General features: G+C 55.7%; 1 protein-coding gene across 1 annotated transcript in view; it reads left to right on the top strand.

Moving 5' to 3' along the window:
* The window catches only part of CHLSN (cholesin), a 157645-nt gene that overhangs the window by 117949 nt on the left and 12510 nt on the right, over positions 1-27186 (top strand). Inside the window, exon 4 of the mRNA XM_087449233.1 lies at positions 25432-25628. Coding sequence (XP_087305359.1) covers positions 25432-25628 — 197 coding nt within the window. The remainder of the gene's footprint in view (positions 1-25431; positions 25629-27186) is intronic.

Here is a 27186-nt window from a genome sequence, read left to right as displayed (position 1 = left end):
CACAGTTTACCTTAGGGTTCGCTCTTGGTCTTGTGCATTCTGTGGGTTTGGACAAATGTACAGTGACGTGTATCCACCATTATAGTATCCTACAGAGTAGTTTCACTGCCCTAAAAGTCCTCTGTGCCCTGCCTGTTCATCCTTCCGTCCCCACCCCTGACCATGACTGATCTTTTTCTGTCTCATAGTTTTGCCTTTTCCAGAATGTCCTATAGTTGGAATCATACAGCATGTAGCCTTTTCAAAATTGGCTTCTGTCACTTAATAATATGCATTTAAGTTTCCTCCTCGTCTTTTCGTGGCTCGATAGCTCCTTTCTTTTTAGCACTGAATACTACTATTCCATTGTCTGGAGAGATCACAGTTTGTTTATCCATCACCTGCTGAAGGACATCCTGCTCGCTTCCAGGTTTTGGCAATTGTGAATAAAGCTGCTATAAACACTTCTGTGGGGACCTAAGTTTTCAACTCCTCTGTGTAAATACCAAGAAGCAGGATTGCTGGATCATATGTTAAGAGTATGTTTAGTTTTGTAAGAAACCCCAAAACTGTCTTCCAACGTGGCTGTGCCACTCTGCATTCCCACCAGCAATGGATGAAAGTTCCTGTTGTTCCACATCCTCGTCAGCATTTGGTGTTGTTGGTGTTCTGGATCTTGGCCATTCCGATAGGTGTGTAGTGGTATCTCATTGTTTTAATTTGCAATTCTCTGATGACATATGATATTGAGCATTTTTCACATGTTTATTTGCATCTATATCTTCTTTGGTTCAAGCTTTATTTTTTTGCCTATGGATGTCCTATTGCTCCAGCACCATTTGTTGAAAAGACTCTCTTTCCTCCACTGAATTGCTTTTACACCTTTGTCAAAAATCAGATTGCTGGGCCGGCCCCGTGGCGTAGCAGTTAAGTGTGCGCACTCTGCTACTGGCGGCCCGGGTTTGGATCCCGGGCGCGCACCGACGCACCACTTGTCCGGCCATGCTGAGGCCGCATCCCACATACAGCAACTAGGAGGATGTGCAACTATGACATACAACTATCTACTGGGGCTTTGGGGAAAAAAAAGGAGGAGGATTGGCAATAAATGTTAGCTCAGCGCCAGTCTTCCTCAGCAAAAAAGAGAGAAGGATTAGCATGGATGTTAGCTCAGGGCTGATCTTCCTCACAAAAAAAAAAAAATCAGATTGCTAATCTGTGGCAATTTCGGGGTTCTCTATTTTTTTCTATTCATATATGTTTCTCCATCAATACCACACTGTCTTGATTACTGTAGCTATATAATAAGTCTGGAAATCTTTCTTCTTTTTCAAAATTGTTTTATCTATTCTAGTTCCTTTGCCCTTCCATATAAATTGTAGAATAATCTAGTACTATTTACAAGACATCTTGCTGTTTTTTTTTGTTTGTTTGTTTGTTTGTGAGGAAGATCAGCCCAGAGCTAACATCTGCCAATCCACCTCTTTTTGCTGAGGAAGACTGGCCCTGGGCTAACATCCATGCCCATCTTCCTCCACTTGATATGGGACGCCGACACAGCATGGCTTGGCAAGTGGTGCGTCAGTGCGCACCCGGGATCCGAACTGGCAAACCCCAGGCCACCGCAGTGGAGCGCACACTTAACCGCTTGCACCACCGGGCCGGCCCCAGGGGTTTTAGTAGGAATTGCATTAAACCTGTATCTCAGATAGGGAAGAATTGACTTCTTCCCTCTGTTGTCTTCTAATCCGTGAAGGTGGTATGTCTCTCTATTTATTTAGATCTTCTTTGATTTCTTTTTCAGTTTTCAGCATACAGATCCTGTACATGTTTTATTAGATGTACAACTAAGTATTTCTCTTTTGTGTGTGTGTGTGTGAGAGAGAGAGAGAGAGAGAGACAAAGATTGGCCGTGAGCTAACATCCATTGCCAATCTTCCTCTTTTTGCTGAGGAAGATTGGCCCTGAGCTAACATCTGTGCCCATCTTCCTCTGTTTTGTATATGGGACACTGCCAAAGCATGGCTTGATGAGCGGTGCATAGGTCCGTGCCCGGGATCTGAACCTGCAAACCCTGGGCCGCCAGAGTAGAGCACATGAACTTAACCACTATGCCACTGGGCCAGCCCCAGTATTTCTCTTTTTTGGGGGGCAATTGTAAATGCTGTTGTATTTTAAATTTTATTTTCCAAATTTTATTGTCCATTGCTGATGTATAGAAATACAATTGACTTTTGTGTGTTCATCTTGTCCTGCAATCTTGCTGAACTCACTCATGAGTTCCAGGAGTTATTGTATAGATTCCTTGGGATTTTCTATGTTGACCATCATGCCATCTGAAAATACAGGCAGTTTTATTTCCTCCTTTCCAATTTGAATGCCTTTGATTCCCTTTTCTTGCCTTATTGCACTGGCTAGAACTTCTAGTACTATGCTGAACAGCAGTGGTACAAGTGGGCATCCTCCTTTTGTTCCTGATCTTGTGTGGGAGGCATGGTTTGTAGATGTTATTTATCATGTTGAGGAAGCTCCCTTCTATTACTAGTTTTCTGAGAATTTACATCATGGGATGGGTTTTGAATTTTGTCAGATGCTTTTTCAGCATCAATTGATATGATCACGTGATATTTCTTCTTTAGCTTATTGATAGGGTGAATTATATAAATTGATTCTTGAATATTGAACCAACCTTGCATCTCTGGAATAAACTCCACTCAGTCATGGTGTATAATTCTTTTTATATGTTGGTGAATAGGATTTTTTTGTTTATATTTATGATGAATTTTGGTCTGTAGTTTTCTTGCTTTTGTACTGGTTTTGTCTGGTTTTGGTATCAGGGAAATACTAGCCACATGGAATGAATTAGAAAGTGATCCCTCCTCTTCTATTTCTGGAAGAGATTGTATAGAATTGGTGTTAATTCTTCTTTAAGTGTTTAATAGAATTCCAGTGAAACCATTTGGGCTCAGACATGAGGTTCTGGAGTAAGAGACGTCTGGGGCCTCCACCTCCCAAGACTGTCCACAATCTTAGTGACAGCGGGGCCCTGAGATGCCAGTGAGAGGGAGGGGCCCAGCTGGCCGAGAGACAAGAGCCTGGCCGTCATTGGAGGGGCTGACAGGCCGGCCATGCGAAGGCCTTCTGCGGTCCTTCGCCTGGCTTCCTCTTGCTTATGGCTCTTAGCAGACCCTGCTCACCTGGGGCTGGGGCTTCACCGCCGCTCCCCCCTCCACGCCCCGCCACCCCCACGCACACACCTTCCATCCACCAAACACTTTGCTTCCAAGAGGGCCTGTCCCTGATGGCAGGGCTGAGTGGGAGGAAGTGGTGTGTGCAGGAGCTTTGTAGGCCGTGAGCAGTTGTCTGTATCCAGGTGGGTGTTCTAAACCCCTGCAGCATTTCTTGTGGATTTCTCCAGTGATGGTTCTCTGGGAGGTGACACACCTGGGAAACTGGGCATGCTGATCGGCCAAACATTCCGGTTAATAATGTCTTTGTCAGACACATTTCTTCTTTCCTTAATGACTCAGAATGACCATGTGCTCTTAGGGTACCTGGCCTCCTGGTTTTGAAAGCTAATTGTCATTGCTCCTGGGGGAAGGTTTGGTGGCAATTTCGTGCTTCCAGAATGTCAGCCTGGCCAGGTTGCTGTACACTCCCCCACCACCCCCTGCCACACTGGCTTCTCTGCCTCATGTGGGCCTCTGTGCCCCTCCCCAGAACTAGAGTGACCCCTCTGCCTGGACCACCTCTCTCCCAAATATCCAAGGGTTGTGCCCTCACCTCCGGGTCTCTACTCAGGTGCCAACTTCCCAGCGCCGTTTTCCTTGACCTCCATCCTTCCCCAACCACTTTAAATGACAAAACGTGAATAAACCCACTCTCCATCTACCCTGCCTAATTTTTCTCCTCAATATTAGAGCCTTCTGATGTAATCTCGCTGTGGGCAGGTGTCTTAGTCCACTCGAGCTGCTGTAACAGAATACCACAGACTGGGTGCCTTATAAACAACAGTCATTTATTTCTCACAGTCGGGAGGCCTGAAGTCCAAGATCAAGGTGCCAGCAGTGTCGGGTTCTGGTGAGGGCCAGTTCCTGGTTCATAGACGGCCGTCTTCTCACTGCATCTTCACGTGGCAGAAGGGCCAGCAAGCTCTCCGGGGCCTCTTTTATCAGGGCACCAATCCCATCATGAGGCTCCACGCCATGCCCTCATCCCCCAAGAGCCCCACGTCCTAACACCATCACCCGGGGTTAGGCTTCAACATGTGAATTCCGAAGGGACACAAACATTCTGTCTGGGGCAGCAGGCAGTTTTGCCTGCCATGTACCCCACGGTATCCTTTGCACCTGGGAGAGTCTCGCATGTGAAGACGTTGCTTCACAAGTGTTTGTGGAGGGCGTGCCAGTCCCTGTCATACACTTGCTCTTCCTGACTGGGAGCTGCTGAGCTAAGGTGCCTGGGAGTGGGGGTTATAGGGTCTCTGGGATCCCTTGAGGTGGACCCAGCCGCTGCTGCCGGGTTCATGTGGTGGGTAGTCCTCTCCCACTCCACAGCTAGACCTCGTCTGCAAAGCTCTCAGGCTGGTACTAGGTACCATTCCTCTTGGGGCCCCCTGCTGAACCCTAGGCGTGCAGTGAACGGCCCTGTGCCTGCTGCTCCTGACAAGGTTCAGGGACAGACGACTGCTGGTAGGAGCTCTACCTGCCAGCACCAGGCCTCTGTGTGCAGCCTGAGGGGACAGCACGTCCTGCAGGCTGGGCAGAGAAGGGCCTAGGAGGGAACACTGGGTCCCTGGCACATTTCACACCCCCACCGAGCCTCCGTTTCCTCATCTGTAAAGTGTGGGTAACAGGGTGGCTGGGAGCGTAAGATGGGGAGAGGGAGCAAAGCCCGCTCTGAGCCACATGTCCCTGTGTGTGGTGTCCTCAGCCAGCACCTCTGTGCCTGTCTACCCTGCCACCAGGCTAGCTCTCTCCCCGCCCCACTCTCTGTCCAGTCTCCCAAGGGCCCACTGAGTCACTGGAACCAAGACAGTGGGGTGAAGAAACCAGATCCGAGGTTCTTGGGCCAGAAGACCGACACTGGGAATGCACCAGAAAATCAGCTCACAGATCTTGCAGGACTCAGGAGACCCAGAATCGAGTCCATGAGTCAGCACACAGATCCTCTGGGACTCAGGAGACCTGGAATTGAGTCCATAAATCAGCATGCAGATCCTGCGGGACTCAGAAGACCCAGAATCGATTCCATTCCATGAGACTGCCAATCTTGGAAAGTAGTGTTTTGTTTTTTTTTTTTAACACTTCTGAGTCTCAGTTTCCTTATCTGTAAAGTGGGAGGGCTGATGCCAGCATCCCAGGGATTAAACGAGGTCTCACAGGTGAGGACACCTAGCACAGAGGCCATGGTAGTGGGCAGGCAAGTCCTTGCCCTCGATCCAGCCCTCTGCAATCCCGCAGGCCTGTCCCCACTGCCACTATTGAGCAGGCCTCTGTGTGGATCGGCCCGTGGGTAGCGCTGAAATGGCCAAGAGGAAAAGCACAAAAAGATGGGGTCTTGGCTCTGGGCCCTTGGAGATCCTTATCTGGCCTGGAAGCTGGGACGCCCACACCCAGAGCAGGAAGCCCACACCCGCCAGCCAGTGCACAGTGGGTGAATGAAGGAACGGTTTCTAGAGCATGCCTCAGCAGCCAGAGTACAGCGTGTCCTGGGACGCCTGGCGTCTGACCTTTGCCAGAGAGGTGAGTGAGACTGTCTGCGGCCAGACCCCATGAACCAGCCCCGCCTCCAGAGCCTGCTGCAGGCGGGTGGGTGGACTGGGTATGCTCCTGACTGCCGGAGTGTGGTTCTTCCTTGGACTGTAAAGTTGATCTGCGGTCTTCTCTTGGGGGAGGGAACATAAGCCTCTAGAAAAGATGTAAGGTGCTCACATGGTGAGGAGAAAGCTGTGTGATTCATTCATTTGTTCTGCAAGCGTTCATTGAGCGGCTGGTTTTTGCTGGGCAATGTCAGTGCAGTGCTGAGCAGACAGCCCTTCCCTTGTGGAGCTCACAGTATGGAGGAACTGGACATTCATCAGAGACTTCTGGGGGGATTTATGTCACCACTCTGGGGAGTGCTGGGGGCCGTGGTATTGGGAGGATGCTCGGTAGGTGAAGCAGAGGTTTCCCTGAGGATTGACATGGGATCTGAAACAAGGACGGGTTGTAAGCACGGGAGGCAAGGTGGAGGCCCTGGGGAGGAGACAGCAGGCCAGGTCCAAGGGGCCAAGGGGCCCTTTCTGTGGGTGGTGGAGACGTGGGAATGGAGACAGCACACTGGACCAAAGCCTGCCAGTCAGTCAGATGTGGGTCTTGTGATGGGCAGAGAAATGGGGAGCAACTAGGGGGCACTGCACCAGGTGGTTTTCCTGCCTCCCGTGTTGGAGAGCTGCCAGGGAGCCTGGCCCCACTGAAGAGTGGGGAAAGTTGGAAGTAGGGCCTGGGTACAGGCAGACCCCCCGAGCCTGGGCGCTGTTCCTGACACTTGCCGCCCAGCTGTGGACAGAGAAGTTGCCTGAGCCTCCGTTTCGTTTTCTGAACAACCTCGCGTTTGATAAGGAACCTGGCACCTGGCACAGTGGGTTAGCCGGTGCCCATCACCCTGCCCCTGGGGCCTCCCCACGAGCCAGCACAGATCGGGTCTTGGTCTGGGAGTCCGCGCCCACGTGCGGCGGCCAGCCTCGCCCACCGCCTGGCCCCGCCCAGCCAGGGGAGCCCTGCCTGTGTGCCGAGGCCCCCGCCCACGCGCCGGAGCTCTGCTCAGCCTGGGCGCCACGCCTACCGCTGGCGTCACCTCCCGGCCGGCTGGATCTGGTTCCAGCCGCCGGTCGGCCTGACATGCGCAGTGTGCGGGGGCTGCGGCCGGGCCCGGGCGGACCTGACGGCCTGGATGCGAGGTCAGTGCGCCGGGCCCGGAGCGGGCCCAGCGGGCGGGAGGGGTCCGCTCGGCCGGGTGCGGGGCGGGGCGTGTTCCGGGTCCTGCGGGGCCCCGGCGGGGTGGGCGGCCCTGCGCCCGGAGATCCAGCCCCGCGGACGCGTCCTCCGGTGTGGGGCCCCTCCCCGCGCCGTCCGGGCTGCCGCCCACGTGTCCGGGAGCCCCGGTCCCCGTTACAGACTGCGCCCGGAGGAGGGCCGGGCCGGGACGCTGAGCTGTGCGGACCCCTCTTCCAGGGCGGCCTCGGGGCCGAGCTCCCCGTCTGTCAGACCGGGGAGTGGTCTAACCGCGTCCCTGCCCCCACCCACCCCGGGCTGGCCTGTCACTGCTCTCCTTTCCCGGGAGGGTGTGGCCTTCTGTCTGTGACTGAGGTTCAGGGCCTTTGGAGCCCCGGGAGTGCTTACCTTGCAGGCCCCCCCCGCCCAGCGCATTGAAATATCAGTGTTTGGGGGCAAAAACTCACCAGGGTAGTTACCATTTTGCTTCTGAAATTATTTGGCTATAGCTTATTATTTGGCAGTGTGTTTTTTTTGTTTTTATTTGTTGTGTACACTCAGGAATTCTTGGAAAATGAGAAAAACCTAACCCATAGTTTCCAAATGTGATGAAATGATTTTGGAAATTACATTTAACGATTAGTGAAGATGACACTGATACAACTCATAGACATTTAATGAAGCAGTTGCTTTGATTTTGCTGTTTCCTTATCTTGGAGCCAATAACCTGTTTTCTTTTGTTTTTTTCCCTGTATCGCAACCTTTTGCAGGCCTTGAGCGGCTTGCACACGTGGTGCAGACATGGTGCCCTGCCTGAAGGGCCCAGGGGGCAGCAGGACCCCTTAACGCCTGGGCTGGCAGTGGGACAGGAGGGGGCCCTGAGATTTGGCTTTCACTTTGTACCCAAAGTCACAGCAGTTTTCTCTTCTAACAACACAGGCCACAAAAGCCACCTAAAAGGAATGCAGTCCAGAGATTGCTGGATTGAGACGGGATGAAAATGTATTTGAAAATCTGGTGCAAAATTGTTTTTTCTTTGAGGAAAGCAGTGTCAGAGGCTTCTCTCCCACAGATGCTGTAGGGGGGCTTGCGTTCTGTGCCTGCTCCTGGAGCCCCAGGCACCTTGGCTGAGGTGGGGACGTAGATGTCTTTGCAGTTTTGTAATGTTTTTCAGACATTAAGAAACAGATTTTCATTGAAATAGAAAGATCAGCACTGCCAAATTAGGGAGGACTGTCAGCTAGGTTTGGGGAAGTTGTCGAGAAGTACATTTTCTGTGTGTGTTCAAGGTTACCTCCAGACTCGCTTATAACTCCTGCCCTTAGTGTTCCTCCCGCTCTGTGCATGCTGGCCTGCTGGGCAGCAGCCTGCCAGAACTGCATCTCCACGGTGAAGACGACCTGCAGCCTCCGATTCCCAGTCAGTCACACATTTCCACTGATGAAATGACGGCAGAGTTGAAGTTCCATAGCCAGGAAGGAGCTGGGTGTGGCCAGGAACCGCAGAGCACAGCAGCCTTCTGTTAGCGACAGAGCATGACTGTGCGTGACCTTTGCCTTCCCTCCAGTTGTTGTTGGGGCCGTAACTGACATTGACATTCCACGGCCAGCCGATGGCTATGCAGAGTGCTGCCGGGCTCCAGGGCCGCATGGACCACTAGCAATGAAGGAAATGGGGAGTGTTGTGAGTCAGAGAGTGTCTGTGTGCCTGATCTAATGAGTGTCCACCGGCAGTCCTACACGTGGGTACACAAGGCTCCTGCAGAGGGGAGCCGGCAGGGGCCTGTTTGCTTCCCCTGGATGTGGCGAAATCAACCCGAAGGCTTAGCTGAGACTCTGGGAGGCAGTGAGGGCTGGCAGCAGGGGTGACTGGGACAGGGCGGCCTTTGGGATCTGGAGGTCCAGGAAGACTGACCTTGGAGGCAGGAGACCCAATTCTGGTCCCTGCTTCTGCCGAGCAGCCAGCCATTTCCCTTTAGGGTGGCAGTGTCCCACCTTCTCTGTGCAGCTGTGAAGCGCTGTGGGGTCCACCTGGTCCTGGGCAGTGTCCTGGGGGCCTTGTGTCCTGTGCGCAGCTAGTGGGAGACCTTGAAAGGAGAGGGCCCAGGGCTGCCTCTGGGCTGCGGATGGTCTCAAGGAGGCAAGGAGGGAGGGCCCAAGCAGCCTCTTCCAGTGGCTCTTCCGGTTCCCGAAATGCCTTCAAGACTGGGTGTGAAGGAGCTGGGTTACTGCTAAAACCCAGCAAATGAAAGCCACTCTCCCGTAAATGCCTGTGAGAAGAAACGCTGATCCCTCAGCTCATCAGGGAAGGAGGGTTGCCCCTCTGGAAGTAGAAACAGCCAGATGCTGAGTAGATCCATGACCCTCTTATCAGCTTCGTTCTTCGTGGACTGGAAGTTTTCTTGATGAAATGCGTTGTATCTTCCTTGTCCTCCTGCCCTTGGCCCTCCTTTGCCATTGTGGCCTGCAATCTTTCCTAAGACTTCAGCAGCCCTGGGCAACACGTCCCGAGCCTTCAACAGCACGTGAGCGGTCGGCCTGGTGTGACTGGGAGTCAGGCCTGCACACTGGTGTGCTCTCCCAGCCTGCGGGGGCACCCACAGTTTGTATCTGAGTGTGTGTCCTTTGATTTGTGCCAAAGCCAAGTGTTCTTCCCTCCTCCCCTGACCTTCCACGTCCACTGCCAACGTCTCCGTGGTCCTGGTCACCTGCCATAGGCCTGCATCAGTTCGGCTTCCACACACCTCTCCTGTCCTGCCTCTTGTGTCCTCAGGCTCAGAGGCAGAGCCTCAGTCACAGCTCAGCGTGTTCGCGTGTTGTCCCTCTGTCCCCCACCGGAGCTCTTCACTTATGTCCTCTGAGGCACCAGGCGCGTGCTTTGTCCTAGACGACTGTCCCAGACGGTGCGCTGGTAGAGGAGGCTCTAGGATTGACCGAGTCCACGTTCAACCAGTACTGTTCCTAGGCCTTGTGCCCCTAGTGACAACACTGACCTGCCTATTCCTGGACAGGGTCTACCCTGCTGCACCTGCTGGGAGGGGCGGCTTATTGGCATTTCTCTCAGTCAGGACTGAGCTGCAGCAGAGGCGCTGTTTGCTGACCAGCTCCCTCTGGCCTACAAGGTAAAAGAGGGAGAGGTGATGTGTTTTGCATTTTCGCTGACATCTGTCACGTGGCTGTCTCCATGGGCCTCGAGTCCCTGTGGACACCACCTGCACTTCTCCTTCCCTACTGGACAGGAACATGGGAGCTTTCCCCACAGGCCCCTCCGCAGGTCACAGCCTCTGAGGAGGGCCGGGGGGATCTTCCTCCACCCCATCCCTCCCCTGAAGCCCTTACTCCTTCTGTCCATCCATCCGTGTGTCTTGCCTCCACTGGAGGGTGAGCCCTCCAAGGACAGGACTGGACATGCTGTGACTTTGAACGAGTGAGTAGACAGCCTGTGAAATGTGTACTAAATGAAAATGGCAGCTTGCAGTATCTCAGGACTTTTTGTTTCCGGAAACCTAATCTGATCTTTGTAAAAGTGTTCCCGTCTCAGGGCAGTCAGACCAGGTCTCCCTCCGGTCAAAGAGCAGTCCTCATGGCTGGAGTCCTGATGTTCGTCCCAACTGAAGCTCTGGGCTTGGTCGTCTCCCACCTGGCGTCAGTGCCCATATCTGTACATATCTGTGCCTTCTGGCTTTTCTAGTGCATATTGACGTTTAACAGACTTTCATTTTAATCCTTGGGTTAAAAGAGAAGCAGAATAAGAGTTAAGTCTTCTAGTGTTCTTTCTGAAATTCAGCCCCAGCTACCAAAGGGGTTCTGTGGCTGCCCTGTCTCCAGTGGGCCGGGGTTGTGTTTCCTGGTTCGTGGGGTTTGCGTGGCACGCAGCCTGCTGAGCACAAGCTGTGCTGTGAAGCTGTGGGCGGTGGCTCTGTGGCCCCCTGGGGAGCCTTCGTTCTGAAGCTCTCTGATCAGGGCCAGTGTCTCCCGCCCACAGGGGCTGAGCCTTGGAGTCTGATTTTCAGTTCTGAACTCCCTCTCCAGGGAGAGCAAGGCGGGTCCCGCTGTCAGCCTTCTCCTCGTGCTGTGACTGTGGACAAGACCTCAGCCCTTGAAACCCTTGTCTCCTTTCTAAACCCTCGTCTTCTTTCTAAACCGAGGAGGTCAGCTCCCTCCATTGGGATTCTGGAGTCTGAGTCCTTTGACATGTGTGCCTGTGTGTGTGTTTCTGGAAGAGGTTCCAACAGTTTTCACCATATCCTCCAAGGCCCTGATGGAATGAGACTGAGGGCAGGTGAATTGGGTTGGGGGAAAACGTGGGGTGGGGAAGGGAACATTCTTCCTCAGAGGAGCCTGTGGGGGTCCCACCCAGAGAGCGTGGCCTTTCCAGGGCGTTCTGCGTGGTGGTAGAGCTGAAGGCTGGGGGGCTGGGCTCTGGTTGGGGTTTTGTTCTTAATCCTGTCTTTCAAATTCAGGAAGTTTGAACCTGGATAGGAAAAAATAACTCTTTATTTTTACTACCTCTAACTGAAATTTAGCATTTCCTTCTACTATGAATGTTGGCAGCAGCCCACGGTGGCATTGGCAGGAGCTGTGGAGGGCACAGGTGCTTTCATGGCACCTGATGGGGGACATCTCACAGTGTCACCTGCACTTGGCTCCACCGCCCCGTTACGTGGTTATTGGACCCACCACAGGTGCATTAATGAAGCACAGATGGTCCTTTTTTATATCTGAGACCTATTTCAATTTGTGCCCGCTGTGTGTCCTGTGTATTCTGGTTCATGCATTTAAAAACCTCCTTCTGAGAAGGGGTCTCCAGGCCCCATCACATCGCACAGGAGTCTGGATCGAGGAGCCGTGCTCTGAGGAGGGGCCTCCCGCCCTGAACAGCTCTCGGGACCGTGGCAGCCGCTCTCCCTGTCCTCCAGGAGCTCACTTACATCCGGCTGTGAGCTCCCCGAGGCCAGAGCCCGTGTCTGCCTCAGCCTCAGCGCCAGCCCAGGACCCCCGGAGGGCGCCGTGCCCGCCCCACACAGCCTGCCCCGCGGGGCCCACAGAGCACAGGGCCAAGCCTCCAACTCTGCTGACTTGGCTGCCTATTATAGCAACTTCTATATCAAGATATGGATAACTTCTTTATCAAGGCGGCAGCTTTCTGAATTGTTGATGTGCAAATTTTGTGAAATTATTTTGGTTTTAATCAGGATATTGCAAACAACATGGAGAGGAGGCAATTTTGTTTTTGTTCCATTCGTGTATAGTAAGGAAGTAACTCAATATCACTCGCATGTTAGTTTAGCCAAACGTCTTGGTGGCGGTGAGAGGGAGTTTGGGGAAATTAGCCTTTAAAGAATGTCGTGGTTTGTACCTGCATATCTTGTGTTGTTACTGTGACTATAACTGAAGTTGGCTGAGTGTCAACTGTGTTTCTGATCATTAGGACAGCCCACTGGTACTGGCTGCGGCCTTGACTCTAGTTCTGTGGGAGTTCCCACCAGGGAAACTGGGCACGAGGAGTCTGATGGCCCCTCATAACTGCCTGTGCTTCTGGTCATCTCAAAATAAAAAGTTCATTAAGAATTTGTGGGAAACCCTCCCTCTTGTTCTTCATTATTTTTGGAAGAGGAAAAAGTCATCTCCTACCCCAAGTTACCCTTTGGAATTTTAATAATTGGGGTAGTAAGTCTGATTACAGTTTAGTCTTCAAATGGGAACAGAATCTCTGAAGTTGAGCAGACGGGGACGGAGCTTCCTGCCCGCAGGACTCCTGCGTTCAGAACCACAAGGAAGAGGGTCTTCGTGGTCTGGAGGCCGCACGTGGAGGACCAGCTTCCCTTCAGGTACACGTCCTTCGGCTTCTCTCTGGAGCCTGGAATCCAGAGTCCCTTCTGTCCCTGAGCTCCGGGCTCCATCGTGGTTGTCTTGACGGTGCCAAGACTCGAAGGGTCGGCAGACACCACGGTGACTTTCAGGAGAGCAGTGGACGCTGGTTGTGCGGGTGTTCTGGGCAGTTTATAAACAGATGGCTGTGGTTAAGGATCATGGCTCTGCCCTAGGGCCTCACAGCACAACTCTGGGGGTGGGGCAGTACTCAGAGGGACCTGGGCTCTGTCCAGCTCAGGCTAGTCGCCTGCCCTTGGGGCTCTGCCGCATCTATAGATGGAGGGCTTAGCCAAGCGATTGTACTTCTTTTGCCACCCAGGCCTCCAGTGCCAGCTCCCCCTGTCCTCCCAGGTGGAGAAGGAAGGGGACGAGGCTCCTGCCCCCATGGCTCATGGTCACTGTCATCCTAAACCCCAGCCCTCGCTCTGTTTAAGAGCACACTTTACTGCACACACCTGTTTCAGGCTCATACAGTATTGACAGTGATTTTTTTTTTCTTTTTTTTCCTCCCCAAACCCTCAGTACATAGTTGTGTATCATAGTTGTAGAGGTGTAGCTCTTCTATGTGGGATGCCGCCTCAGCATGGCTTGATGAGCAGTGAGTAGGTCTGCACCCAGGATCCAAACCAGCAAACCCCGGGTTGCCGAAGTGGAACACACAAACTTAACCGCTATGCCACGAGGCCGGCCCCTGGATGGTGATTTTTTTTGTTTGTTTGTTTGTTTGTTTGTGAGGAAGATTGACCCTGAGCTAACATCTGCCAATCCTCCTCTTTTTTTGCTGAGGAAGACTGGCCCTCGGCTAACATCCATGCCCATCTTCCTCTACTTTATATGGGACACCGCCACAGCATGACTTGACAAGCGGTGCGTTGGTGCGCACCCAGGATCTGAACCTGTGAACCCCGGGCCGCCACAGCAGAGCACGCACACTTAACCGCTTGCGCCACCGGGCCGGCCTCCCCTTGACAGTGATTTTTAAAGGACACTTTTCTAAACCACTAATTCTGTAGGGTTATTGGTTGATGGGTTTGCTTGGTGACAAGTAGGGACGAGTTAGGGAGGTAGTGGGTGGAGGTCTGTCCTGCTGAAACCCAGGGCTGCAGGAGTTGAGGGCCTGCCAGGCCCTGTAGGCCAGCCCTCACTCCTGGGCCCCTGCTGTAACGGAGCTGGCCAATCGCCCCCCATCCAACAGCCATCAATGAGTAATGGCACTGTCTGATCGCTGGGCATCAGGGAACACCACCACCAAGAGTCCCGCTCTTGTGGGACCTGTGCCTGAGGGTGGCCTGGCAGCACCCCTGTGCTCCTGGGTTTGTCAAAGCAGTACTCTTGTAGCCACCACCACCTCATGGCCCTTGCTAGAGGAAGAGAGGGAAGCTAGACACCAGACTGTCTTCTAACACTTAGTTTGATGCTCCTTAAAACCATTTCTGGTGAAGTTTGGTCCTGCTGCCACGATGAAAAGGCTTCTGGGGAATATGAGGTCTGATCCCCTGGAGGATGGAGCCCTACCCTCTCCCCACCCGGTCAGCCCTTCCTCCCGGGTCGTGCTGTGTGGACACGAACCCCCTACCTGTCAGTCCTTGCTCTTCCTGACCCCATCCCCCCACTCTGCTGGCATCTGGGTCGTGCAAATGGCTTGACTTCCCCTAGGAGCTTCTAGAGAGGCCTGGCCTCTACCCCGCGTTCCACACAGCCCTGAGATCCCCAGCGGAGCAGGGCCCACATGGGCCAGCCTCAGCATCCCCCCTCCCGGAGGCGGCCAGCAGACTGAGGGGATGCACTTGGGTCTGGTCCTGAGATCAGAGTGAAGAGAGGAAGGAGGCGTTTCTGCTCCTGCACATCATAGGCTGCACAGGAGCAGCCTCAGGAAACCCTCTGGTTTACTGAAGTTCTGGCCTCTTCGTCCCCTGGCCGACTCTCTCGGCCCTGTCTGCGTGAGGTCCAGGGAAGGGGGAGACGCCCTGGAGAGCGGGAACGGGCTGAGAGCACGGCCTCCGTCCTGGCACCGTTTTGTCTGGATGTTCAGTGAGACAGATGTGACTTAGTGGGGCGCTGCGGGTGGGATCAGGAGGGACACGGGTGGAGCAGCTTTCAGCCAGAGCCGTAGAGGTGAGATGGGGTGGAGGCACAGGGAAGCCTGGGGGACGGGAGAGCACACGTTCATCGAGAGTCACCTGCTTCCCATTTGGGGCCCAGGGCAGTTCTTACCCAGCTGCCCGGCTTCTATGCAGCGGCTTCCCTTCTTCTTTGGGCCAAGTCCTCACCAGGGTTCGGGACGCCCGAGCTCTGTAGCTGACCCCCCACACCCCAGCCCCACAACTGTGGTGGGAACGTGGGGTGCTTTTCTGTACCATGCTCTGTTTTCACTCCCAAAGCACGAGGTGGTCCAGCAAAGGCTGGACACTGCACTGAGGACAGTGCAGGTGTGACCGTGACGTGAACCCACAGAAGAGGAGATGGCTTCGGGTTCTGCTGTGTTCAAGCTCCACTCACCCTGGCCGGGCCGCCTCCGGAGTGGACGGAGCACTGGACACGACCACTGGGCCCAGGGCCTGGGGCACCTGCCACCTGGTGGGGAGGGGGATTGTCGGCCCTGCAGTGGGGGTACAGTGGGGGGTTGAAGAAGGAGAGAGGGCAGGACTCAGACCCAAGCGCTCATCTGGGGTCTGTCGCTGGCCTGCTGGGTGACCTCAGGCAGTTCTTGTCCCCTCCCCAGGCCTCACTTTCCCACGTGTCATCCGGTAGAGGGGTCAGTGCCCATCACAGACACTGTCTGGGTAATGTCGCGTCCCCCCCAAAGGAAGACAGACCTGCTGGATTCCAGGATGCACCTGGCGCCTCCTCTGCGCTGAGCACTGTGTGAGTTCGCGGCGTCCTGGGAAAGGTAGAAGTCTCCGCCCTTGCAGACAGGTGGTCTGTGCCTGAAGTCATGAGTTCCGTAGGTAGAGCCCAGGCCCAGAGCCAGCCCTGCCTCCAGCTTCACCCTTTGACCCCAGGGCCTCTGGCCAGGGGGACCGTCCTAGAGGTTGAGGGGCACCTCAGTGCTGTACAGGGCCCACTGGAGCATCCTGGCCCACCACCCTGGGCCCACCTCACCTGGACGCCCCTCCTCCACTGGCCAGGGACACAGGTGCAGGCAGCCCGTCGTCTTCTGGGGCCGCCCCTCGGCCCAGCCCACCCGTCACCTTCTGCTCTGGGTCTGCTCTCTCATACTTGGAGCCTCATTTCTTTAAAGCCTCAGTCCTATGAGGAGCCCTCTGCTCTCCTTCCTGGCACCTGTCTGACGAGCTGGTGGCCTTTTCTCTGGACCCCAGTTGGCCTTGCCCCTTCCTGGCACCTGCTGTGGTGATCCAGAGGTCTGCACGTGGGCTGGATTTTCCCCACGAAACTGTCTAAAGGTGTCAACTTGAGATGTCAGCACAAGGCACGTTTTTTGTTTTGTAGGTAGCAAGAGTGCCCTAAACATGGTTGGACCCCATTTGAGCTACCTCTAGGCCTGACCTTCCTTCCTCCCTCCCTCCCCCTTACTTCCTCCCTCCCTCTCTCTCCCCCTCACTCCCCCGCCGCACCACCCACCCCCCTCACCCTGCTATCCCAGTCAGCATGGTTGCCGAAAGCCTGTAGCGTGGGGAGGCAGCTGTCCTGAGATGCCGGTGGCTTGTTCTCACCCGCCACCGCCTGGCCTGTTGGGGGCTCTAGGAGCATCAGGACACAGCTCCTGAGTCCAGAGTCCTGTGCCGGAGCTGACGATAGTGATCGGAGACGAGACAGTCGAAGCCTTGTGTGTCTGATTCGGGTAATTTTGTTTAGATGGCCGTATGGGGTGGGAGGGTGGCATCTAAGCCTGACCTTCTGGAAGGCCCAGCCCCTCTTCAGCGCTTTGATCTGGCTTCCTGCCTCCCTCTGAGAACCGGTCCTGGTGATTCAGGAGCCGGAACCAACCTGGGTGGGTGGGGGTCTCTGCCTTTTGTGACCCTCTTCTCGAAGCCTCGGGATGGGACGCCTCTGGAGCTCTGTGCTGTCCCCAGCTGTGAAGACCTGCAGGGTGATTCCCCACGATGCCCACTTCACTCCTGAGGAGGGCTCACAGAGAGGATCCAGGACACCGGAAAGCTCTGCAAATGCTGTTGTTGAATGAGTCAGTGAGTGCTGCACGGGCCAGCTGTGCACTAGGTCTCGTGGAGGGGGAGCCTCTGTGCTGACCAGGACATCTGGGAGCTGGGCCTCGCTGTGGGATACCCCCAGCACCCCTGGGAGACTAGGAAGACCTTTCCTGTCACTTTTCATCACCGGCTGTACTGGGCCAGGCTCTGGGGATGTGGCCGTGGTGATAGCCCAAGCCTGGCCACGTACTGCGCTCTTGAAACGTGGCCAGTCCAAGCGGAGACCTGCTCTAAGCGTAAGACATGGACCGATTTCACAGACTCAGTGTGAGAAAAAAAGAGTGCAGAATTCCATCACTGATTTTTTGTGTTGCTTCCATGGCTGGTTGACGACGTCGTATTTCCATGGGGTAGCCCTGCTCTAGGCCTCAGCTCACAGTTCCTGACTCAGAGGGCACCTGCCAAGGCCCAGGCTGCCTGATGGAGCGGGCACAGAGCCATGGAGTAGACTGAGAGAGCAGACCACAGGGAGGGGATGTGTGCACGTGTGCGTGTTTCAGCTTGGAGTGTGAGACCCCCACCCCCACCCCCCGAGTGTCAGAAGGTATTACTCAGCATGTAGACAGGTGGAGAGAAGATGAGCCCTGGGCGCTGGGTCCCCAGAGCTGCCTCCAGGCCCTGCTGGAGTGGGGGGAGGGGAGTCCCTCACCCACTCACCACAGCAGCTCCACATCGATCGAGTTGTGGATTTCCCTACAAGGTCTCACCAAGGAGAAGTTTCCCTTGCTTTAGAAAACCTTGTAAGCATTGAGTCTGGTAGCTTTTGTTTTCCAAGTGGCAAAATCCGGAGGATTCAGTGGTTTGTCTCAGCTCTCTGCAGCCGGTGGCAGGGCCAGCTTGGTTTGTCTGCCGAGTCCATTGTGGGGCAGCCTACACTAACCCCCATCCTTCCAGGAGTGCTTCACTGAGTCATCTGACTTCAGCCGTTGGCCCTCCTGGGTTCTGGCTGCCTTCTGGGCCGAGGCTGAGACAGCAGCTCCTTCCCCTGTGTTCTCTGCCCACACAGATGGGGCCCTGCAGGCCAGGACTGGCAGCATCCTCCCTCCCAGCTTTGCGAGTAAAGGAGAGCGCTTTATCTTTGCTCCTGGGAGCGCTGGGAAAAACAATGGGCCCTTTCTCTAGGACACAGAAAGCCACTGTTGACCCTCACAGACCCCAAGAGTTCGGGCCAGAGGCGATGGCTGAATGCCTGAGGCCGGGGCAGCCTGGGGACTGGAGTGCTCGGAGCCTCCCCAGGCCCTGAGGTTCAGGGCGGTGGGACTTTCAACAGGGCCCCTGACACGCTCAGTAAAAGACTTGAACACATGATGAGAAGGCACACAGTGCATGGACTGTGTCCCCATCACAGCCTGTGTCACCCTGGCGTGCCCTGCTGTGTCGATGTCAAACCATGATATCGGGCAGACCCCTCCCCCTGAGGAAACGTGTGATGTGTCTCATGTGGGGAAAAGCCCAGACTGGACCTTCCAGATCCCACCAGACCCTCTGTGGGAAGGGGTCTGGGTAGGACTTCATCTGGATGGGTCACATCGGCTGGTCCCATGGACACTGCCCCCGGGGGCGAGAGGTCGGCCCTGCCCGCTGCGCTCAGCTCAGCACTATCTGTTAATGTCGGAGTGGCTGCAGGCGGGTGCTGGACTTTGCAGTCCAGTTGCTGTGGTCAGTTTGGGCTGGAATGGATAGTCTTCATTAACACCCTACTGCTAGTCCTCAGCCGCGGCCCTGTCACCCCACCTCTCCAGACCCCCAACTGCAGGGTGGGGGCTAGAGCCGCCCCGTGGCTACAGGAGCTCCTGAGAAGCCCGTCCCACCCCACTGACTGGGACAGAGGGTCCCCAGGACTTCCCATCCCCCAATCCACATGGAAGTACCAGAGAGCCCCACCCCGAAGGCCTGACACTAAGGTCAGGGTGCAGAGGGGACGCCAGAGGAGGGAAAGTGACACATCTAACAGACCTGTGGGCTTCATGTCCCTTGTAAACTCCTCCCATCCTTTTCCTGCTGGCCCCCTGCTTGTGGTGTCACCAAAAGGATCTGATGCAAAAGGTGCCAAAAAATGTCCTCATCCCATAAGCTCATCCCAGTTCTCTGTGGCAAAAGCCCTGACGAGGGCAGAGAACGACTGTCACCCTCACAGTGAGAGACCACTTGTCCTATGGCTCAGGATGCCCCCAAACCCATTTCAGCCAGTGCCATGGGCACTACCCCCCACAGCTGGCTACATGGAAAGATGCCTTGAGAGAAATGGTGAACAGGTGACAGCAAAGCAGACAGCGCCCCCGAGGTTTTCAGATGGCCCTGGAGAGCACATGCGTGAGGCTGGGTGGGGGGTTGGGGCAGAGGGTTAAGTTAGCCCCTGTTGCAGATGGGTCTTTGGCACTGTCAGCTGACCAGTGAACGTGGCCGGGTGTCAGCCTCATGTTTTAGGTCTTCAGTTAGCTGTAGGGAGGCCTTCTCGGCTCCACCCCAGCACAGTGGCCCCTGGTCCCCAAACCCACCATCAGGCAAGGCCAGGGGGCCCAGCTGCATCTGCCTGTCTCCTGTGGGGGGACCGGCTTCCACACGCCTGTGAGCGGTTCATGCCTGTGATCACCCTGGGCTGTGGCGATGTTCTTCTACAGGGGCAGGAAGAGCACCTCTGAGACACCTTACCCGGGAGTACACTCGGGCTACCCCTGAAATAAGAGAGCAGAGAGGTGGCACCTGGTGCTGCAGGTGACCCTCGATCCCATCCCTGCTCGGCCCTGAGCGAGCCCTGGTCTCCCACAGGTAAAGTGGACAGGAAACAGCTTTAGACAGGGGCCAAGATCACAGGCATTCCAGAGCAACAGACGTGGTGTAGACACACGGGTTGTGCACAGCCTGCCAGCCTCCTCCCTGCCCCCTTCAGCCACACTGCGCTCTGCCTGGTGGTGTTGGAGGTGTGACTGCTGACCTAAGCCACGCTGGGTGCCTTGTGTGCCAACGGCATGCTCCTGCGCAGGGGGCGGGGGAGGTCAGGCCCCCAAGTAGAGAGAACAGCAAACTGGATGTCCCCAGAGGCCCAGGAAGAAGAGTATTGGGTTGGAAGGCGTCCCGGCAGACAGGGTGGTCAAGGCCTCTGCCCCTTGAGTCTACATTGGGTCCTCCCCGCCTTACCAGGTCTACACTGTCCTCCCGGGTCTATACAGGTCCTGCCCGCCCTCTGAGGTCTACACACTCGGTCCCCCCAGGTCTACACAGGTCCTCCCTGCTCTCCCGGGTCTGTCTTCTTTCTTAGGCAAAGGCTCTACTTCCCGAGACTAGAGGAAAGAGGAAAAGTTGGCTGGAAGAGAGGACCATTTATACCCTGAATCCCCCGAAGTGGATGGGAACAAAGGTGCCCTAGGGTCAGACTCACTGTGGGGAGGGCCGTCAGCCGCAGTCTGGAGTCCGAGTGTTGGCAGGATCCACCCCTCAGTGTCCTCTGATGGCCCCAACTCCTGCCCCTGGAACCAAGACTCTGGTTTAATCCCTGAGTCCTGGAGTGGACCAAGCCCTAGAGGTAGTGTCACCTGCGCACACCTGCAGGGACAGGACGTGCATGCTGGCAGCTTCCTTTCCTGTGGTGGCCCTGTTTCTTTTCTGTGCTTCAGTAGGACCGGGGGCCTCAAAGCGCACTTCCCTGCCTGGTGTGAGACCAGGGCAGCCTTAGACAGCGCTCTGACCAGACTGTCTCTGGGGGCTGGAGAGAGGTGGGCACCCGCCCTGTTCTCCTGGAGCCTTTCTCAGAGCCCCACAGCCACTGGTCAGAGCCACACCCCCCCGCACCGAGGGCCGCCTGCTCCCGGGCCCCTGGGGGCCCACTGCATGACCCGGCTGCTGCACTGGGGACGGGGTGGAGGGGATAGAGGGGTGGGTGGGTGGACAGGGAGGGGCCGGGCTGGGCAGGAGGTGGGATCGGAGAGCCAGGATGGGGATGAGAGCAGCACCCAGCCTGCCCTGAAGCCTCAGTGTGGCCTTGATCCCAGGGTGTGGGACAGAGAAGCAGATGGGCAGCCGCTCTTCCCTGCTGGGCCCCCAGAAAGCGGAGTGGGGGGCCAGAGATTGTGGGCAGGAAGTTGATTTGGGGAAGTGGCCCGGGACCAGGAGGGGACTGGGAAGAGTGAGCCATCTGGGGTGCACTGACCAGCTCCTCACTGCCTGGGCAGCTGGGCCCTCGGGCACTGTAGGGCGGGCCTCAGCATGCCCTGGAGGGATGGACAAGGCTCCTTCCCCCCCACCCCCACAGGCCTGGCACTCACAGCCTTGGCCTGACCGCCTGCCCAGAGATTTCAGCAGGTCCCCTTATAAAAACGGGCTGAGAATGTGCACAGTCCTTCCAGGTGTTCCAATTTTATCTGCACGTCTGCATTCACTGTCACTTCTCACTGAGGGAAAAACCAGCACAAAGGGAGATTGAGGTGCCATCTGTGGACCCGGTACCGGCAGTTAACGTGAGCCTCTCTCCACGGGGTCTGGTGTTCGCCAGTGGGAGGGAACCCCCCAGGATGCTTCTCCCCCTGTTTCCGTTGGCTGGATTTGCAACACCCCCCTCTGGTCCCTGGTGTCATCTCACTGGGGAATGACTGGGTTTTCACTTCTGCTGGTTCTTTGGATTGGAGTGTGGTCTGTGAATATTGTCCTTCTCGGGGTCTGCAGGAGAGCCAGTGCCCAGGAGCGCGTGGGGCCTCGCGGGGCATCCAGGAGCCCCTTTCCTGGGTCTGAAGAATGCCGAGCCTGTTGGCGTTTGAATCGGCCTCATGCAGCTCCTGTTGGAGGTTTTTCTGCCTGAGTTACGGAAACCTTTCCAAATCACATTAATGTAATTTCTCCTCGGTGTCGCCTGTCAGGATTTATCCGGGCGAAGGAAACGATGGTTTATTTCACGCGGTTCCATTTTCTCTAACAATGTCAACCTTTCTGTGAGAAGTGTCTCCATGTCTCGTTGGGCCAATGGACCTCCCCGCTCCGCCACCGCCCAGGCAGCAGGGTTGTGGGTTTGTTGTTTATTTTCAAGGCATTTACCGAATGTAGTCAGAGTTGTCATTGCCCTAGAAGCTGGTAAGGATTTAATTTTTAAATGCATTTCTATCACATAAGTGCACGTTGCTTAATCTAGTTCATGAAAACATCATGTTGAAACATGGAGACAAGATTCAAGGTCCGTCTGACCACACCCAGGAGGGCAGCTGCAGTCCGTTGGTTTGGATGGGTCCTGCCTGAAGTTTTCCACGCCCCTCGAATCGTTTTTGTGCCCTTTGAGATGTAACCTTGGAGATGTCCAACTGTAGAAGAGAATACGTTGCTGAGATTTTAATTTTTACTTCACTTAATACGGGATTCTGTATTTTGTTCGATCTAGAATGCTGGAGACTGTAGTGGTGTTACAATATGGTAATTACATTTCTTAAAGCTTTAAGAATTTCGGTTGGAGGCCCAGAGCTGTAAACCTCACACATTCCAGTAAGCAAATAGGCAGCAGACATGGGTGGTAGCGGCTCTTTTCACGTGCCTGAGTCTGTGTTTTAGAAAGCAGTGCCCCCTACACACCCCAGATCTCCCCTGGATGATGGGCCTGGCTTCTCGGGGTGGACGGGGAGAACGCTGCGGTGAGTCCTGGGGCCAGGGCACTCTGGGGCAACTGTGATCCAGCCCGGCCTGCCCCATATGGCTTTCTTATGGCCGCCTTCCCCTGAAAGTCCCCAGAAGGCACCCCGACAGGCTTCTCTTGCAGACTCCTGCTTTCCTTTTAAGATTGTTGTGGTGTTTGGTGTTCACAAGCCCTTGGACAGCTTCTAAATGAAATAACTTTGGCAGGTATATGTGACAGTGGCAAGTATGTTAAAACTGCTGTTTGCTAATTAAAACCTCATCCTTTGGAGGGTTATCAGATCGGTGGTTCTCTGTCAGAAGGAAAATTGTACAAGCCGCACACCTCCAGGGACAGTGGTTTCCCTGGATGGCACCTGGCAGCTGCTATGTTGTATGAAGGGCTTTGCTTCCCTATTTGTTCCCATTGGCCTCCGACTGCACAGGCAGAGGAGGCAGGACGGTCTTAGAGATGCCATGGCCCCACGGTCCCCACCTTGATGTGCTGCATGGTCCCTGGGACCATCGTGCCCCTGCTTGCTGTCTCTATCCCACCACCTCCCTGGTCCTTCTCTGGCTCTACTGCCGCTGAGATGGCGCCCCCTCCAGCCTGATGCCCTACAGAGCGTCACCCCAGAGCACCTGAGGTTGCAGCAATGGGGGATCACCTGGTCCAGGCTCTTAATGCTGGACGTTCCGGAAGCCCTGGGAGAAACAGTTGGAACCTGCAGATGGATCCTCCCCATGTGTGATGGCCTGGGTCTCCCGTCCCTGTCCGCCCAGGCCCACGCCAGGCAACAGCGAGTTCAAGTCCCTGCTGCCAGCCATGTAGCCCTGGAGGTGCCCTCTTCCTTCTTGCCTCCTTCCTGTGCCCTCCATGGGGACTGTGCCCAGCAGGGGACCGTGTCCACCTCATGGGCAGTCGCTGGGCATGCAGGGCACCCCAGGAGTCCTCAGGGAGCAGAACGGGGCTCCCCTCTCGCATGACCAGGCCCCTCTGGCCTTGTTTGGAGGGTACTGCTGTGTCCTGGTGACAGGTGGAGCCATGGAGATGCCCCCATTGTGAGGGCAGGTGCTTCCCACCCCTCCCTGTCCCTTCCCAGACCTCCCCACCTGCTGGCCTGCCTCGGGGGTCAGTGTTGACAGATCCCAGGTCCACTGCTGCGGCAGCCCTGACCTTTCACCAGGACTTGAGCCCGGGCAGCCGATGTGATACGGCCTGCGTGGCTGCAGAAGGGCAGAGGCTGGCCTGCACCAGGAGGGTTGTTTGCCTGCTTCTGTCGGTGCCAGATTTTCCATGGTGCCCGCCTGCCAGCCAGCCATGGGCCTAGGAAGTTGGTGCAGAGACAGTCTGAGCCGTGGGTGTCTGTAGCGTGCTTATCAGACTCCTCTCTCCGGTGCCTCAGCACACCCCACTTTAAACACGAGTGGCCATCAGGAGGCCAGGTGGGTTTGTAGCCCCTGCTGCCCCGTCCTCTGGTCTATCAGGCCTGTGGGCTCTTCTGGGCTGGCAGCCCCTCCCACCGGGAAGCTGCGGGCCCTGCTGCCATCCCAGCGCTGGGTCTGCTGCAGGGCGCACACCAGTGGGTTGCTGCCTCTCCCCGGGAAAGGAGGGTCCAGAGGCCCTGTCTGGAAGCACCTCCTGTGCCTGTAGTCTGAGCCCCCCAGTAGGAGCTGGGGTCCCTGTGTGTGTCTCATGGCAGGCTGCCAGGAGTTACCAGTGCAGTCCCAGGCTCCACTGCTGGTGAATCCCAGCTGGCTTTAAAGGAGGAAGAGGGAGGAGCTGAAGAGAGCTGCTCTTTTGTTTTGGAAGATTCCGGAAGGAGCAGGTGTTGAGTGGGAACACAAGGTTGTCAAGGGATTGGCATTATACCAGGGGGCCTGTTGGGGCATGTGGGGGAGTTGCAGAGGAAGGACGGGGATGCGTGGAGCCCCCTCTGGCTTTCAGGGTGCGGGGGCTCTGGGACGCTGGAGTGCACGGCTGGGCGGCAAGTGCTTGCCTTCCTGGAAGCACTTGGGTCGGTGGCCAGGTCCCTGGTGCTGAATCAGAGTAAACACACTGGTGTTCTGGGTTTTCCAGGAAGACGTGTGTGGATGGCTGCTGGAGTCACCCACACCCTCTCCCGCCAGTTTGTTAGTTGGGGAGGAGGAGGGCGGCTGTGCTGCTTTGGCGGGAGGGAGCGGGGAAAGATTGCATCAGGAGGCCACTGCCCCATCAAAGAGCGGCCACTGGTGTGTCCTTCACTGCCCCCAGCGCTCAGCCCCAGGGGAGGCTGTCCTGCCATCCTCAGGAGTACTGGCCAGTAGGGGGCTGGCGTATGCAGAAGGGGCTCAGTAAATACTTGTTGAAGGAAGACTGAACCCCCACCAGCCAGTCTGCTCCCAGCCCAGGCCTTCCATACCCTGCATAGGCCAGGGGGACAGCCAGGGCTTCTGCAGAGCCTGGAGCATAGGGGCCTCCCCCCAGGCCCAGAACTGGGGGTCTGCCACCCGTGAGCGCAGGTGCAGAGTTGGGAAAGGGGTCTGCGATCAGTCAACTTGAATACATGCTGGGGGGGCAGTCACACCTGGCCCTTCCCCACAGGACCTCTCATCGGGCACTGGGTCCCCTGGAACGCGGGAGTCTGTGTAGCCTCTTCCTCATTTACTAGGGGAAACACTGTCCCCGGGTCCTGGGGGTGAGGGTGGGTTTGGGGAGCCCAGCATGTAGGTGGAGAGCCGTGGGGCTCTAGGCTGGAGCCCACCCACCGGGGGTGTCAGAGCTCCCGAGGCAGCAGGAGCAGTGTGGCCCGCCTAGTGCACCCACGTCCTGAACCCCCTGACAGGCGGGTTTCCCTTGACTTTCAGGGAGGAGCGGCATGCAGGGCCCTGCAGGAGACGGACCCCGAACTGTCCCCAGAGGAGAAGAGGGTCCTCGAGAGGAAGCTGAAGAAGGAGCGGAAGAAAGAGGAAAGGAAGCGGCAGCGGGAGGCAGGCACTACTGCGGCCCAGAACGTGCCGGCCAAGCGCTCGGGTGCCGAGCTGGCCCTGGACTACCTCTGTGGGTAAGAGGCAGCTGGGGGGACTGGCCGGGCTGCCCCGCAAGGGTCTCTGGTGCCCTGGGAGGGACACCGGCTGTGGACTCAGGTGACCTGGATTGGATCTGGCTTTCCTGGGACCACCGGCCATGCAGCAGCCCATCGCTTCCCAGCATCACCTCCCGTGGTCTCCAGGTGGCTCAAGATCTGCCGTGGTGGAGTTTACACCACAGACATCATGAACGCTGCTAATGGGGGCTTCAGACACTGACCAGCACAGCTGTGTCTGGGGAGGGCAGGGAGGGGAGGACAGAACTGCAGGGCAGCTCCTCAAGAGTCTACTGCAAAGGCCAGAGGGAAGCGGCTGTCCCTGGAGCCGTCACTGTCACTGGAGCCACGGGGCCTGCTTCAGCCTGGGCGTCGAGTGCCCAGGACTGCGCGGCTCCAGGAGCCCTTGGAGTCGATAGGTGACTATAACCCTCTCCCCAGAACTCGGGCTCCTAAGGTGCACCTGGGGACCGCCCAGACCTGGCAGAGGCTGGCCTGTGTTTGCAAACACGCAGCTAGTGACTTTGTACAAGAATTTCTAGAAGTCCTTGGCAGAGTTGGGCAGCTGTGGAGGTTCTGGTTTCTGTTGCAGAGAAGATTCTAGGGAAGCAGAGTCCTGTATTCCAGGAGGGCCTCCTGGATTCCTCCAGCCGCAAATAGGTTCATGCTTTCCCGGCCGCACTCACTGTGCTGAAATGGTGGAGTTAGCAAAGCAGATTGGGGTCAGCTCCCCTGGGACTGTCCACCACGGACACACTGCCTCACTGTTTTTGTTCTTTTTGGGGAGCAGCTTTATTGAGATATAATGCACACACCATACATTTCACCCATTTGAAGTGTACCATTCAGTGGTTTGTGGTGTGTTCATAGAGTTGTGAAACCATCACCATGGTCAACTTTAGAACACTTTCCAAAACACCCAGAAAGAAAGCCTGCACCCCTAGATCTCGCCTCCCGATACCCTGGCATCCGCAAATCTACCTCCTATCTATGGATTACCTGTTCTGGACGTTTCACATAAATGGAATCGTTTATGGCCTTTTGTGACCCGTTTCTTTTATTTAGTGCAATGTTTTCAAGGTTCATCCACATTGCAGCAGGTGTCAGAATTTCATGCCTTTTTATGGCTAAATCATATTCCACTGTGTGTGTACACCATGTTGTGTTTATCCGTTCATCCACTGATGGACACCTGGGTTGTTTGCACCTTTTGGCTGTTGTGAGTAATGCGGCTGTGAACGTGGGTCTGCAGGCTTTTGCTTGGATGTGTTTTCCTTTCTTGTGGGAAAGGAAGTTCACCTGGGAGTGGAACTGCTGGGTTCTGTGGTAACTCTGTGTTTAAATGTTGGAGGCACAGACTTTCCCAAGCGGCTGCACCATCTTCTATTCCCACCAGCAGACGGTTGTAATTTCTCCACATCTTTGTCAGCACTTGTTATTGTCTGACTTTTTGATGACGACCATCCTGGTGGGTGTGGGGTGGTATCTCATTGGTTTTGATTCACATTCTATGCAGTGGATTAACTGCAAATTAACT

Source organism: Ceratotherium simum, chromosome 26 (assembly GCF_057802395.1).
Source record: "Ceratotherium simum simum isolate JZ-2026a chromosome 26, ASM5780239v1, whole genome shotgun sequence".
NCBI classification, from domain to species: Eukaryota; Metazoa; Chordata; class Mammalia; order Perissodactyla; family Rhinocerotidae; genus Ceratotherium; species Ceratotherium simum.
The sequence above is the reverse complement of the archived record's forward strand: the minus strand, read 5'-3'. Positions and strand labels throughout refer to the sequence as shown.